Source organism: Cnephaeus nilssonii, assembly GCF_951640355.1.
Source record: "Cnephaeus nilssonii genome assembly, chromosome: 19".
In the NCBI taxonomy this organism is placed as follows: Eukaryota; Metazoa; Chordata; class Mammalia; order Chiroptera; family Vespertilionidae; genus Cnephaeus; species Cnephaeus nilssonii.
The window spans coordinates 23,028,556-23,042,798 of record NC_137090.1 but is presented as its reverse complement, the minus strand read 5'-3'; the positions used below and the strand labels follow the sequence as shown (position 1 = coordinate 23,042,798).

The 14,243-nt window shown below is 39.3% G+C and overlaps 1 protein-coding gene across 1 annotated transcript in view; it reads right to left on the bottom strand.

Annotated features, from left to right (window-relative positions):
- Positions 1–14,243, bottom strand: part of AATF (apoptosis antagonizing transcription factor) — a 90,744-nt gene that overhangs the window by 73,446 nt on the left and 3,055 nt on the right. The window contains exons 3-4 of the mRNA XM_079798431.1: positions 12,896–13,327; positions 12,299–12,436 (exon numbers count right to left, since the gene is read on the bottom strand). Of these exons, the coding sequence (XP_079654557.1) occupies positions 12,299–12,436; positions 12,896–13,327 (570 nt within the window). The remainder of the gene's footprint in view (positions 1–12,298; positions 12,437–12,895; positions 13,328–14,243) is intronic.

The following is a 14,243-nucleotide window of genomic DNA, read 5'->3' as shown; positions in this document are numbered from 1 at the left end:
TTTCACTGCCATAATAACTTTGACATTCAACAAGTTTTTGCATTTATCATGTTTGTTCCTTTTTATTGCTGAGTAATGTACCAGAATTGGTTTACCCATTTGCCACTGAAGGACATTTGGGCTGTTTCCAGTTTTGGGTGATAATCAACAAAGGTGCTATAAACAAGCATGTACAAGTCTTTGTGTGGACATATGTTTTCATTTCTTTATGGTAAATATTTAAGACTAGGACTGCTGGATCATCTGGCAAATACATGTTTAACTTTATAAAAACAAAACAAAACTGCTCAACTGTTTTCCAAGGTGGCTGTCCTATTTTGCATTCCCACTAGTAATAGATGTAAATTCCAGTCACTCTGCATCCTTGCTAGCACTTGGTGTTGTCAGGTGTTTGTTTTTAGCTATTCTAATAAGTAAGTAGTAGTATCTCATTGTGAGTTTAATTTGCATTACCTCAACACTAATGATTATGTTAAACATTTTTTCATATGCTTACTTGCCATCATATACCTTCCCTGGAAAAGTTTCTGTTCAAATATATATTTAAAAATGAATGGAGAAGCAGTGAGAGAAACAGTGATATGAAAACAAAACATCATTGGCTGCCTCCTGCACACCCCCTACCGGGAATCAAGCCCACAATCTGGGCATGTACCCTGACCAGGAATCAAACCGACAACTTTTCGGTGCACAGGACAAAGCCCAGCCAACTGAACCACACCAGCCAGGGCTTTTGTTCTCTTTTTAATGGGTGTTTTTTATTGTTGGGTTTTGAGAGTTCTTTATATATTCTGAACACAAGTCTTTTGTTGAATATGTGATTTGCAAACATTTTCTCTAGGCCTCTAGCTTGTCTTTTCATTCTATTAACGTATCTTTCACAGAGCAAAATTTTTATTCTGATTTAGCCCAATCATTAATTTGTTCTTTCATGGATTGTACTTTTGATGTTGTATCTAAGAACTCTTTGCCTAACGAAGTCATGAGGATTTTTTTCCCATGTGTTCTTCACTTTATAGTTTTATGTTTTATGTCAATGATCTATTTCATGTCAATTTTTGTCTAAAGTGTGAGCTATTGATTAAAGGTCATTTTTTGCAAGGGAATGTACATTGTTCTAGCACCATTTGTTGAAAAGACTATCCTGTCTCAACTGAGCTGACTTTGCACCTATGTAAAATGTCAATTACCCATATTTCTGAACTCTCTATTCTAGTCCACTGATTAAAGTAACTTTTAGAATAAATAAACCCACAATGAAAGGACAAAGTATGAGAGAGATAACAGCAACTCAGTTTGATAAGCTAAAAAGCCAATTGACTAAGCAATTATGAGAATGTCTAAAATTAAAAAGACTGACCAGCCCTAACCGGTTTGGCTCAGTGGATAGAGCATCGGCCTGCGGACTGAAGGGTCCCAGGTTCGATTCCGGTCAAGGGCATGTACCTTGGTTGCGGGCGCATCCCCAGTGGGGGGTGTGCAGGAGGCAGCTCATCGATGTTTCTCATCGATGTTTCTAACTCTCTATCCCTCTCCCTTCCTCTCTGTAAAAAAAAATAATAAAATAAATCAATAAAATATACTTGAAAAAAAAAAAAAAGACTGACCATATCAAATGTTTATGAGGATGTGAAGCAACTGGAACTCTTACACAATGCTGGTGAGATTTTAAAATGGTAAAACCACTTTGGAAAACATGTTGGCAGTTTCTTTAAAAATTAAACATATAAACATATATGTACTAGAGGCCCAGTGCACGAATTTGTGCATGGGTGGAGTCCAGCAGGGCCAGCCAGGGGGAGGGGCTGCAGAAGGTTGGCCAGCCGGTCCTGCCCCCTGGTCGAACTCCCAGTAGAGGGGACAATTTGCATATTAGCCTTTTATTATATTAGAAGATATGCATAGCCCATGGACACAGGCAATAGGATGGTGAAGACTGGAGGAGGGGGGTGGGTAGGGGCTGAGAGTATGGGAATAAATGGGGGGGAAATGGGAGACTTGATTGGGGGTAGTGAAAACCCAATACAGTGAACATATGATGTGTTGTGGAATTCTGCACCTGAAACCTGTTTAATTTTGTTAATCAGTATCACCCCAATAAATTCAATAAAAAGGAAAAAAAATACTCAAAGAAGAAATTGAAAATAAAGCTAAAGAAACTTTCTTAGAATATAGAACCAGAGAGAGAGAAGAAAAAGAGAGAACTGGAAAAAAAAAGAGAGAAAAAAAAAAAGAGAACCAGAGGAACAGTCTAACACCAAATAACAGACCTTCCAGAAAGAGAGAAAACAGAGGTAATAAAATCACTAACAAAGTAATTTCAAGAAACTTTTCCAGGACTGGAAGTTATGTTTCCAGACTGAAAAAACCCTGCAAGTACTCTGCACAATGAATGAGGACACATGTACACCAAGGGGCAGCATCATGAAACTTCAGAATTCTTCAGACAAAGAGAAGTTTCCAGCATCCAAAAATGGAGGGGGAAAAAGTAAGATCAGGAATCAGAATGGCTTTTGACTTATCAATAGCAATTTTGTAAGGTGGAAGGCAATGGAATACTATTCTATAGAATTCTATATACAAACAGAATTGTGATGAGTGTCATTACAGAATAAAGGTATTTTCAAACAAGCAAGGTCTAAAAAAGTTGATCTCTCATGCACCCTTTCTCAGCAAGCCACAAGAGAATGTGCTTTACCAACGTAAGGGGATAAGCCAAGAAAGATGCTGGAATATGGAGAAGATCCACAGAAGCAAGAAGTGAAGGTAATGCCAGCACATTAGCTGGGCACAGAAGGTGAACAGTTCAGATTGAGCAAGTCAAAAGGCGCTAAGAGAGACTTCTGTAGGAAGATAAATCAGCAGAATATCTGATGCAACTGAATATCCTGAGGGGAGATTTAGACAACCTGAGTAAAGTTTGGGTTTGAATTACTGCATAAAAAACAAAATAAATAAAAATGGAACAATTATTAACTCTAGAAAACAAAATGGAGTGTGGGAAAGGAAAAATAATCATAGTATATATATATTACTCAGCTCAGCTGTGAACAGTGTTTACATAGACATAATATTGTAAACACTGACTATTGATCTAACCAAATTACAATATAACCATGAAGAGACAAGAAGGTGTTTATGAGTGTAGTAGGAGAGCTAAATCCTCATTTTCATAATGAAGAGTCAATAGATAATGCCTAGAACGGAAAAATCAAGTAGAAACAAAACATGTTAACTAGAGATATAAAGATAAATCCTATGGATTCCCAAAAAAACAGAATTAAAAATTTATTTTTTTCTTCGGTAGAGTAGATTATGGCAAGGGGGTGATGTGTACAGCCAGCAGAATCTGGTTTTCATAACAAGCTTTGTCCAACTATTTGATTCTTCAAATTATATACATGTATAACTTGGGTGAAAATTTAAAAGAAAGGGAAACTGTCCAAGGTAAACAGAAAAGCTGGTGGAGATAGGAACAATTTTAGGAACTAAAGTGAAAACAAAACCAAAAAAGCTTTAAATGTACATAATATACTCCAAGCATATTAATTACTAGGGGCCCGGTGCACAAAATTTGTGCACTGGGAGTGTGTGTGGGGGGGGTCCCTCAGCCCATCCTGCCCCCTCTCACATACTGAGAGCCCTCAGGGGATGTCCTACTGAAGGCTTAGGCCCGCTCCCCAGGGGGAGCGGGCCTAAGCCGCAGTCTGGCCTCCCTTTGTGGGAGGCAACCGGGCTGATCAGGGGAAGGCATCAGCCCCATCACCCCACTGCTACAGCCACTGCCAGTCACCACAGCCACCAAGGTGTTTTCATCAACACGGACTCCAGTCCCTTCACCAAGAAAAAATGACAACTTTCTTTAGGCATTTTCAAGATGTGTCTTTCATAGGATATGCATTTCTTTCTTTTTTTTTTTATCCTCAACTGAGGATATGTTTCCATTGACTTTTAGAGAATGTGGAAGAGAAAGGGAAAGACAGAGAGCAACATCAAAGTGAGAGGAACACTCGGATTGGTTGCCTCCTGCATGAGCCCTGATCTGGGCCCCGGCCAGGGAGGAGCCTGCAACCTAGGTACATGCCCTTGATCAGAATCGAACCCAGACCCTGATGTCGGCAGGCCGAGGCATTATCCACTGAGTCAAACTGGCTAGGGCAGGATATGACATTTCTTAGCCCTCCAGCAGCAGACCTTCATTTTTTTCTCCAGAAGTGTGGTGGAAAAACCCTAGATCACCTTTTTGGATTCTTATTACCCAAGTTACTAAGACTATTACCAATGGCATACAGGAAGCTTAGCCAATGTGCCGTCAGAAAAGGTGTTTCCTCTATAGTTCACACCAATCGCGGGCTGGGCCCTGCCCAGGCCTAAAGCCTCTGGCCGAAGCTTTAGGCCTGGGCAGGGGCCCTCCAGCTCCCTCTGATTGCGGGCTCCGCCCCTGCCCAGGCCTGCCCAGACCAAAAGCCTCTAGGGCAGGAGCGGAGCCCCAGCTCCCTGCCATCGATCACAGGGGGTCCGCTCGTGCCCAGGAGATAGATCGCAGGGGGTCCGCTCCCGCACAAGGCCGAAAGCCTCCGGATTTCGCCTGGAGCAGGAATGGAGCCCCAGCTCCCTGCGATCAATCGCAGGGGGTGGAGGCTTTCGGCCTGGAGCAGGAGCGGAGCCCCAGCTCCCTGCGATCGATCTCAGAGGGTCTGCTCCTGCACCAGGCCGAAAGCCTCCGGATTTCGCCTGGAGCAGGAACGGAGCCCCAGCTCCCTGCGATCAATCGCAGGGGGTGGAGGCTTTCGGCCTGGAGCCGGAGCGGAGCCCCAGCTCCCTGCGATCGATCGCAGGGGGTCCGCTCCTGCACCAGGCCTTACCTCACAGTGACCTGGGTGCCAGGATGTTCCTGGGACACAGGCGCTGGGCGCCTATGTATGCAAATTAACCGCCATCTTTTTTGGGGGTTAATTTGCATAGTCACTCTGATGGGCTATGGGCGTAGCGAAGGTACGGTAAATTTACATGTTTGTCTATTATTAGGTAAGATATTGAAAAGGAACATTCAGAAAGCAAAAGAGGTTAAAAATACAATTAAAAAAAAAAAAAGAACTAGCCTGGCCAGTGTGGCACAATGGTTGAGCGTCAACCTATGAACCAGGAGGTCACAAGTTCAATTCCCCGTCAGGACATGTGTAGGGGTTGTGGGCTTGATCCCCAGTAGGAGTGGTGCAAGAAGCCAATCAATGATTCTCTCTCATCATTGATGTTTCTATTTCTCTCTCCCTTTCCCTCCCTCTCTGACATTAATAAAAATATATTTTTTTAAAACTGCTCATTAAGATCACAGATGACCACCATGCTGCAAAACTAAATGTTCAATTCTCAATCCTCATTTACCTACCCTGTCAGGCACATTCTCATCTTTCATACCAGAGAATAGAGACATAAAACAAAGTATCTACAATTACAGGAGTAAAACAGAAATAGAATGAGATTAAATATAAGGCAAAGAACTCTTGTCTTCCAGAATGCTTCTGTACTGTTTATCATATTCAAGTATAATTTTCATAAAATGATTTAAGAATAGGTTTTAAGATGTAAGTAACAATAGAGTAAGCATTTTATGCAATGGTTAGGCTCTGAAATCTAAAGTGTGAGAATAAAGCAAAAATCAAGTTCTAACAAAACTACTTTAAAAATCCCTAAAATTGCCCATAAAGTTCAGCACCATGCTGTCTCTCCACAAGTTCAACATATTCAGTTCCTCCCCTCAAACACTAGAACACGCAGCTACTTCATTGATTAAACGAATAATTGTGTTTAGGACCATTATACAAAGACTGCATGCTGTCACTTTGGTGTGGGTTTGTTTGTGGGGTTTTTTTTTTTTTGCATATTATAACTTTAAACACTGGATTCATACATAGTGTGTCTGATGAGAGGTATTCAGGAACAGAAAATAATTGATCCAGCTGCCCTCTCATGCTTACTCCAGGGCACTCACTCACTCAATAAAATGGCAGGCAGAATTGCTAGTACTATTTAAGCTGTTCCTCTCTCCCTCTTTTTCTTTTGGCCAGGAATATAGTGAAAGGTTAATTAAATGTCCATACAAAGTTCCCAATATTCGGTGTACAACTTCATCGTATACAACAGAGTGATCCTACCTGGAACTCACTACTAGCCAGGGTTGCTGCCTTATCTAACTCATTACTATTAATGAGTTACTAATTGTTTCTGGAGCTAAAGACAACCCTAATTCCTAACAAATCCAAAACAAAACAAATTTCCATAATTTTGAAGCTTTCACAGCTCCATCTCATCTTTTCAGGGCAAGAGGAATCACTGGGGAAGTCTGACACTCTGCTCCTGGTTGCACTACTTGGTTATTTTGGAAAAGCACTTGCTTTACTCTCTACATAATATAAGTGCCTAATTAACCAGGTTGGACAAAATAGGTAGTAGTTCAAGAGGGACCAAATGTCTTCCTACACAGAGCTCATTTGCTAATAAATAAGACAAAACATAGCCTATATTTCAATGCTAAGTCAACAGGTATGATGTAAATATCAAATAGAAAGTTATCATGAAGACATGATTGCTTTCATTTCCCACCTAGGAAAAAAGAAGAGATCAAAAAATAATATTCTGGGGGTGAGGGGGCAATGGGGGGATAAGGACATATATGTAATACCTTAATCAATAAAGAAAAAAATAAATTAAAAAAATAATATTCTGTGGTGGCAGGAGTGCAGGACATAACTTACAGATGGTAATTTCAATTGTTACAATTCTTCTAGGGCCAATTTCTCAACATATTCCAAAAGCCTTTTTTAATAAAAGGTACCATACAATACCTGTCCTAGCAACTCCATTTCCTGGGAATGCAGATCTGTGCTGTCCAATACAGTATCCACTTGCTACAAGTGAGTATTGAGCACTTGAAAGGTGGTTAGTCCAAATTTTGAGATGCACTGAAAATGTAGAATACACTTAGAATTTCAAGACTTAACATGGAAAACTATACGTAAAATACCTCATTTGTAATTGTATAGTGACTACACGTTAAAATTATAATAAATTTTTTGCCATGTAAGGTTAAATAAGATTTTACAAAAATTAACTTTGCCTCTGTCTTTTTACATTTATAATGTGGTTACTAGACAATTTAAAATTACAGATGTGGCTTTCATTACATTTCTATTGGACAGTGCTACTTTTAGACAAACTGCACAGATATGTATGTACAAGGATGTTTATCAAAGCATACTTTATAAAAGTGAAAAACTAGAACTTAAGCATCCATCAATATAGATTGGTTAGACAAACTGCAGTAAATCTATAAAGTGTAATATTCTGTAGCCACTGAAAATGCTGATGTACATCTAAATATACTAACATGAAATGATAAGTTAAATAGAAAAAATAAGTTTACAAAATAATACATATTTTTAAGAGTCCAATTTCATTTTAAAAAGGGGTGTGTGTGTGTGTGGGTAAGCACAGAAAAAGGTCTGAAAGGATATTCATCAAAATAACAACTGTGATTATCTCTGGGCAGCAGGATACAGGTAAACTTTATTTTTTTCTTTATGCTTTTACTAGAGGCCCGGTGCACGAAATTTGTGCACGGGTAGGGTCCCTAGGCCTGGCCGGCGATCAGGGCCAAGTGGGGCCTTCTGGATGCCGGCTGGGGCCTCCCTTCCCTGGCTGCCGGCCGGGGCCTTCCTTCGTTCTGCGCCACTTCTGATAGTCAGCACACATCATAGCAAGCAGTCAAACTCCCAAGGGGAGGGACACTTTGCATATTAGCCTTTTATATATATAGATATATTTCCTGAATTTTTGAAGTAAGCGTAACATAATTTTATAATTAGAACAGTAAAGCTATTTAAAAAAACGACAGCCATCATCTGAAACAAAAAGATCAATCTTATATGATCTTGGCTAAATGAAGTCCACAGTGATAAAGGTCCTTAATTCTATACAATGCTACTCTTGGAGAAACTTGCAAGTGCCTTCATCCCAAGCAATACTTAAACCAATTCCAAGTAATTAAAAAATATTTCAGGGTTCTACAGACCATTTGTGAGAACTCTGTCATGAACCCATAAAGTGTTAATTGAGAGAGAACACTGAAATAGATGTTCATGAATTAGTCACCTAAGGCAACTAAGTAATTAAAGGGAGAAGTTCCACTGATAACATCGGTTGCCTATGGGATAGAGAACTGGAGGTGGGGGGCGGTGCAAGAATGGGAAGGAGAATTCTATGTAGCTGTTAGTATCTCTGGAATTCTGAGCCATGTGAATGTATTGCCTACTTAAAAATAAATAAAATATAAAAACAACAGGAACATTTTCAAGACACTGTGGTTGCCCATGACTTATTCAAAATTTTAAAAGTTACTCTTTAAGATATCTATTAGTGTTGAGGGTCAATTAAGAATTAAAGTTTTCAGTCTATTCAAGTCAAAATAGTTGAGGGGCCAGGGGAAGGAGCACAGAGAGATGAGAAGATGAGTATGAATCATATGTGGGAAGATGAGGGGGGCAAACAAAATGTGATTTATTAATAATGGAATTTGTTTTTATACTCTTAGGCAAGCAAAAAATTCCAACACTGCCTCTATATTTATATTACATTATACTGTGTTCTTGGATTTTTTTTGCTTATGGGAAATATCAAAATGTCAACCATTGTTTCTATTAAAGGTCTTTAATGATATTGCATTTGGACCTGTAATGAAACATGGTGCTCACTGCAGTTTGTAATGCATCTCATTAAATACATTAATAACATGCATTTCACTAAAAGGTCAACTTATTATGGCTGGAGTTTGGCTTTCCTTTAATCACTTCATTTAAAGCTATAGAGCAAACTCTGAAAAAGACAGTAGAGAGGGCCTGTTACAAAAATGTTCTCTCAATTCCCCATTCATTAAAATCAGTTATGCTTATTAAGAAATCATTGTTAATGTTTTTATGTGAAATACTGATGTTGTGATTTTAAAAAAAAATCCTTTTATTTTAGAGATACATGCTGATTTACTGATAATAGGATGTCTGGTATTTGCTTCAAAATAATCCAGAAATAAGGGGAGAGTTAGTATAAGTACAGATGAAGTAAGATTGATATTACTTAGCTGGTAACGGTATATGAGTTCATTGTACAATTCTCTCTTTTATGTAGGTTTGATATATCCCATAATGAAAAGTTTTAAATAACTCATGCTGAGTTTTCCTTAAGTAGCTTGCACTCTTCCTTGTATATCGTTGTTACCAACATAAAAGACCTTCCTCCTAATACTGGAGAACTTTTTAAAAGAAAATCAGAGGAAAAGCTAATCTCTTTAGAGAAATGGTTTTGTATACCGAAGATCCCTTAATTTTGCCAAGGTTACTTCATGGTTTACCACTATGCTGCTACTAAGATATTTTAAAAATGTCTTTGAAATTACTTCACAGTTAAAGAGTTAATTACTAACATGTAACGTCAAGGTGATTGGGAACTAAGTGCATATGTGTGTTGTTGAAGGAAGGAGATATTTGTTTAGTTTCTGAAAAGTAGACATTAGGGTACTGAAGGTACAAAGACATGCTCAGAAGTTTACTGTGGCTAAAATACAGCTGGAAGTCTGCTGATTTAGAGACTATTGTTAGGACTATGAGGTAAATGACAGTGCCAAGGAGAGAATATATCAAGAAAACACTACTTGAGAACAGGATCCTAAATGCAATGAAACTGACATTGGGAGCATAAAAGAAGAGTCTGAGATGAGAAGAAATCAGAAAGGCAGGAGAACCCAAACAGCATATGTAATGTCACCAAAGTCAACGGGAAATATTTTCAGGAAAGACTGAACGTTTCAGGGAGGCAACAGGCTGGGTTTGGCAATAAGGAAATATCTGCTCACCTTTCCGTAGGCATAAGCTGAATTGTAAGTATTATCTATAATAATAAAAGGGCAAAATGCTAATTAGACCGGATGATGACCTTCCCGACAAAACCGGGGCTGTGAGGGAAGCCTGGGTCCCGGGTGCCAGAGGGAAGCCAGTGCTGGCAGCCCGGGGAAGGAAGGCCTACTCTTGCATGATTTTCGTGCATCGGGCCTCTAGTAGTTGAATAAAACACTACCCACTTTCCAGCACAAATGGTTAATTTAGATTATATAGGGAATATAAATACTAATAAAAAGTCAAAAAACACTGAAGACAGTGGGGATAGTTTGTTACAATGATGCCCATCATTCACATAGCTGAACACTGCCAAATACCTCTTTCAGCAGAAAAAGATAATACCCATCCCTAACATTTGTAGTGTGCTATGTGCCAGACACTGTGCTAAGGCTTTATATCATGTCCTTTAATCTCACAACCTTATTATCACCATTTTAGTGTGATGTTAAGTAACCTGCCCAAGGTCACAGAGATGGAATCTAAACCCACACAGTCTGACTTTAACTACTGCAAGACCAAGCAAACTGAAAAGAGATTTACTTAAAGACAGTTAAGTTCCAATGTTTACTTGAGGTCAGCACAAATTCAGCTTATGTTCCATACCAGCTTTACTACACAGTATAAATTCTTCATTCAGAATAAAATAGTCAAGACATTTTTCTTAAAGTCTGTTTACCAAGACAGGCAGGTATATAACATGTTATGTCATATTGTCATCAGAAGGTTGAAAACAAACAAAAATTAACTACCTGTAAGATGTGCAGAAATTCTGGTTATCAGAAAACTCCCCACTCTCCCATCTTAAAATATATGGTATCAAACATTCCTTTCTTCTCCTTCTTCCACCATAGCCCACCCCGTCAAATTAATAGGCATCCATCAGATTAACTGGAGTTCACCAATGAGGCAAAGAGGCAATTGGTTAAACACCAAAAAAAAAAAAAAAAAAATCAGAACTGTTGTAAAAGTTAAATATAACGCTAAAATTGCTAAAGATACTAAATTATATCCAAGGATAAAAATGTGTCCATTATACATGATACTGAATCTTAAAATATCAATATTTTAAGATGACTTAAAAAAAATGGAAAGGCTCAAGCAAAAAGACTATTAAGTAACAAAATGGAAAAGGCCTTTAACAAAAACATTTCAGATAATCTAGGTCTCATTCCAAGGCAAACCAGGGATTAGGTCAAAGATAGCAGAGAAATGCTCCAAAAATCTCAAAAATTTTGAAAACTGGCCATCTATCATTTAAGGGAGGAAGGGGGAAAAGCTGGGAGATGGATATAAAAGACCCACCCTCACAGTATCTGCAGGGTTTCTGAAGGATTAACCAGGACTTTCACATAGGAAACAGACTTCAAGTATGGCAGGACATACAATCTAAAGACTGGACTCTAGGAAGTAATTTCTAATTAAACCACATGTTTTCCTACGTGAAAGGTCCACAAAATCTCCTTCCCTAGAAATCCTATTTATTTGGAATGGCTTAAGCTCCCTAAAGGTAGGTATCAAATCCTCCTCAGCTCCCTTCCAACCCTAATGCTATAAGATAAAAATAAGTTTTAAAGAACAAATGAAAACACTAAGCCTCAGCAGGTAAATGAGGAATAGAGATCCCAACCACAGTGCACTAGCCCCAAATCTCTCTCTACCCCAGTCTTTTGGTGCCACTGAGCACACAGGCACACAGCACACGGGAGGCAGAAAAGCTGGAGTTTTCTCTCTGCCTTGCATGTACAAACTCTGTAATTCTCAGCAACTGGTTCTCTCTGGGCCACAGTTCTTTCATATGTAAAATGAGGGGACTGGGAACCAAAATATTCCTAAATTCCTCTTTTCTCCTAAAATTTTTGGCCTTCACAGCTCAGCAATTCTCTTCTAAAACTTTTTTCCTCCTTCTGCAGTCATCATCTTGCCTCACTCTATGCAACTCAAAGGAAGATTTGAGTAAGATCTTAGCATCTTCTAGAAACCACACAATAATAAAAACAAAAACAAAACAAGGCATCTTTTAAGTATGTGATACAACCAACTTAAATGAACTGATTGTAGTCATTCCTTCTCTCCTTTTCATTTTCTAACAGTAGATTTTCAGCGAGTGTTCTCTGAACATTAAAAGAAGTAACTCAGAAAGCCAAGGAGCAGAGGGAGAGGTAAGAAAAACAGAACAGACATGACTCCAGCACCCAATCCATTTCAACCAAAGTTATCTTCATTTGATAAAAGAATTATATTGCTTTTTTTTTAAGTTAAAAACTACTATTTTATACCATGTTATCATGAAAACCACGTCTTCTCTTTTTCAACTCTGTGGTGATGCAAAGTATCCCAATAAGTATGCTTACTATTTTTTAAGGCGCTGGCAAATTCTGGGCCACCCTTGTCCTTGAAAACAGGGAAAACATCCGGTTGAGGAAGCTGATTGGTAGTCAACAGAGCTTTTTGCAGTTTGATCCTTCCTTCCAAGAGCTGGTCCCACAATGCTGAGAAAGAAAAAATAATTCCATTCCTCAGTTATATAATCTTCCTGGGGAGGAGAGGGGGGAAAGGACAGGAAATCACACCAGTCTGTCTCTAAGCAACACAACTTTATCACAGTTTTTCATGCCATGGAAACACTCTCTGTTATAGGAAATAAATTCAGTATCTTAGAAGCAAATATGTGCTACATGAGAGAAAATGCTAAGCCCAAAGAGAGGAGAAAACACTCTCCTCTTCAATCTTCCACAGTTGCCGGAAGTACTAGAGCAGAACCAACTAAGCAGCTCAGTGTAGAAATGGCTGGCTAAGCATAGAGGAATGGGGCTTTAGGCTTCTAGGTAAGTGGGGCATGTCACAAACTTAATTGGAAGGACACAGGAGAGAACGAACAGCCAAAAACAAACAAACAAAAAGGACATCAAATGCAGGCACTTTGGAAAATAAGCAAACCATGTACAAACCTATCTGGTTCTTCACAGCTCTGCCTTTCTCCACTTCCTCGGAAACTTTGACACTGGAGAAGGTCATCACCACACCATCATCTTCACTGTTCCTGTCTTCAGCCCTGTCTTCCTCACTGGCACCCTCTAAATCTTCTTCACCATCCCCTTCTTCCATGCCACTCTCCTCCTCTTCATCTTCCTCATCATCACTGCTACCAAGGTCATCCATTCCCTCAGTAAATTTTTCAAAGTCACTGATATTCTGGATACTGAAGCCTGGTGTTTTCCCAGAGTGGCTTCTGCTCCCCTTCCTCCAGGCCAGACTATTGTCCCCATCATCACCACACTCCTGTTCCTCAGCAACACTCATGGCATCCTCATCAGACTCCTCCAGACCCAGCCCCTCTGAGTCGCCATCTCCAGACTCTTCCTCATCAGATATTTCCTTGTCTAAACAAGGGAGAGAAGAAGGAAAGAAAATGGATGTTACCTTGAGGCAAATACCAGGCTGTATTTTTCATTTCATCTAAAGGGCCATGGCAGTTATTTTTTTTAAAGTAGTAGTATTATACATTGTACTCAATCCAATAAATATTTATTATACACCTATTACCTATAAAATGCTAATGGAGAAGCAAAGATAAACAAAACATAAATCCAATCCTAACATAAAGGTTCTAGTGGGAAAGACCCATAAAATTATAATACAGAAAAGACTTAAAAGCTTTAACAAAGTTTTGATAACCCAGAGAAGAGGGAGATTTTAACTGTGGGAAAAGTGAATTTAAGTATACTTAAATAGGAAGAGATAGTCCTTGGTCTGGACCTTGAAGAATGGTCAGATTTCAATGGTGTGAGGGAATTACCAGTTTTCTCAAAACTGCATCTAAAAACATATACATTATCATTAACTATCCCAAATGCATAATTTCTATCACACAAATGTACACAATTTATTATATACTTACTAGAGGCCTGGTGCACAGATTCATGCATGGGTGGGGTCCCTCAGCCGCTTGGTAGCACTGCTGCGGAGGCAAAAGAGGCTCCCGCCGCTGCCGCAGCTGCACTCGCCAGCCATGAGCCCAGCTTCTGGCTGAGTGGCGCTCCCACTGTGGGAGTGCACTGACCACCAGGGGACAGCTCCTGCACTGAGCGTCTGCCCCCCGGTGGTCCGTGCACATCACAGCAACCAGTTGACCAGACGTTCGGTCTTACGGTCGCTTAGGCTTTTATAAATATAGATTAGGCTTTTATAAATATAGAAGATATAGATTAAGCACCTATTATGAGCCAGGCATAGAAAAATGCTAAGGAATGACAAATAGAATGTGATACCTATGAGGAAGGCTTCATAGTCTGGTGG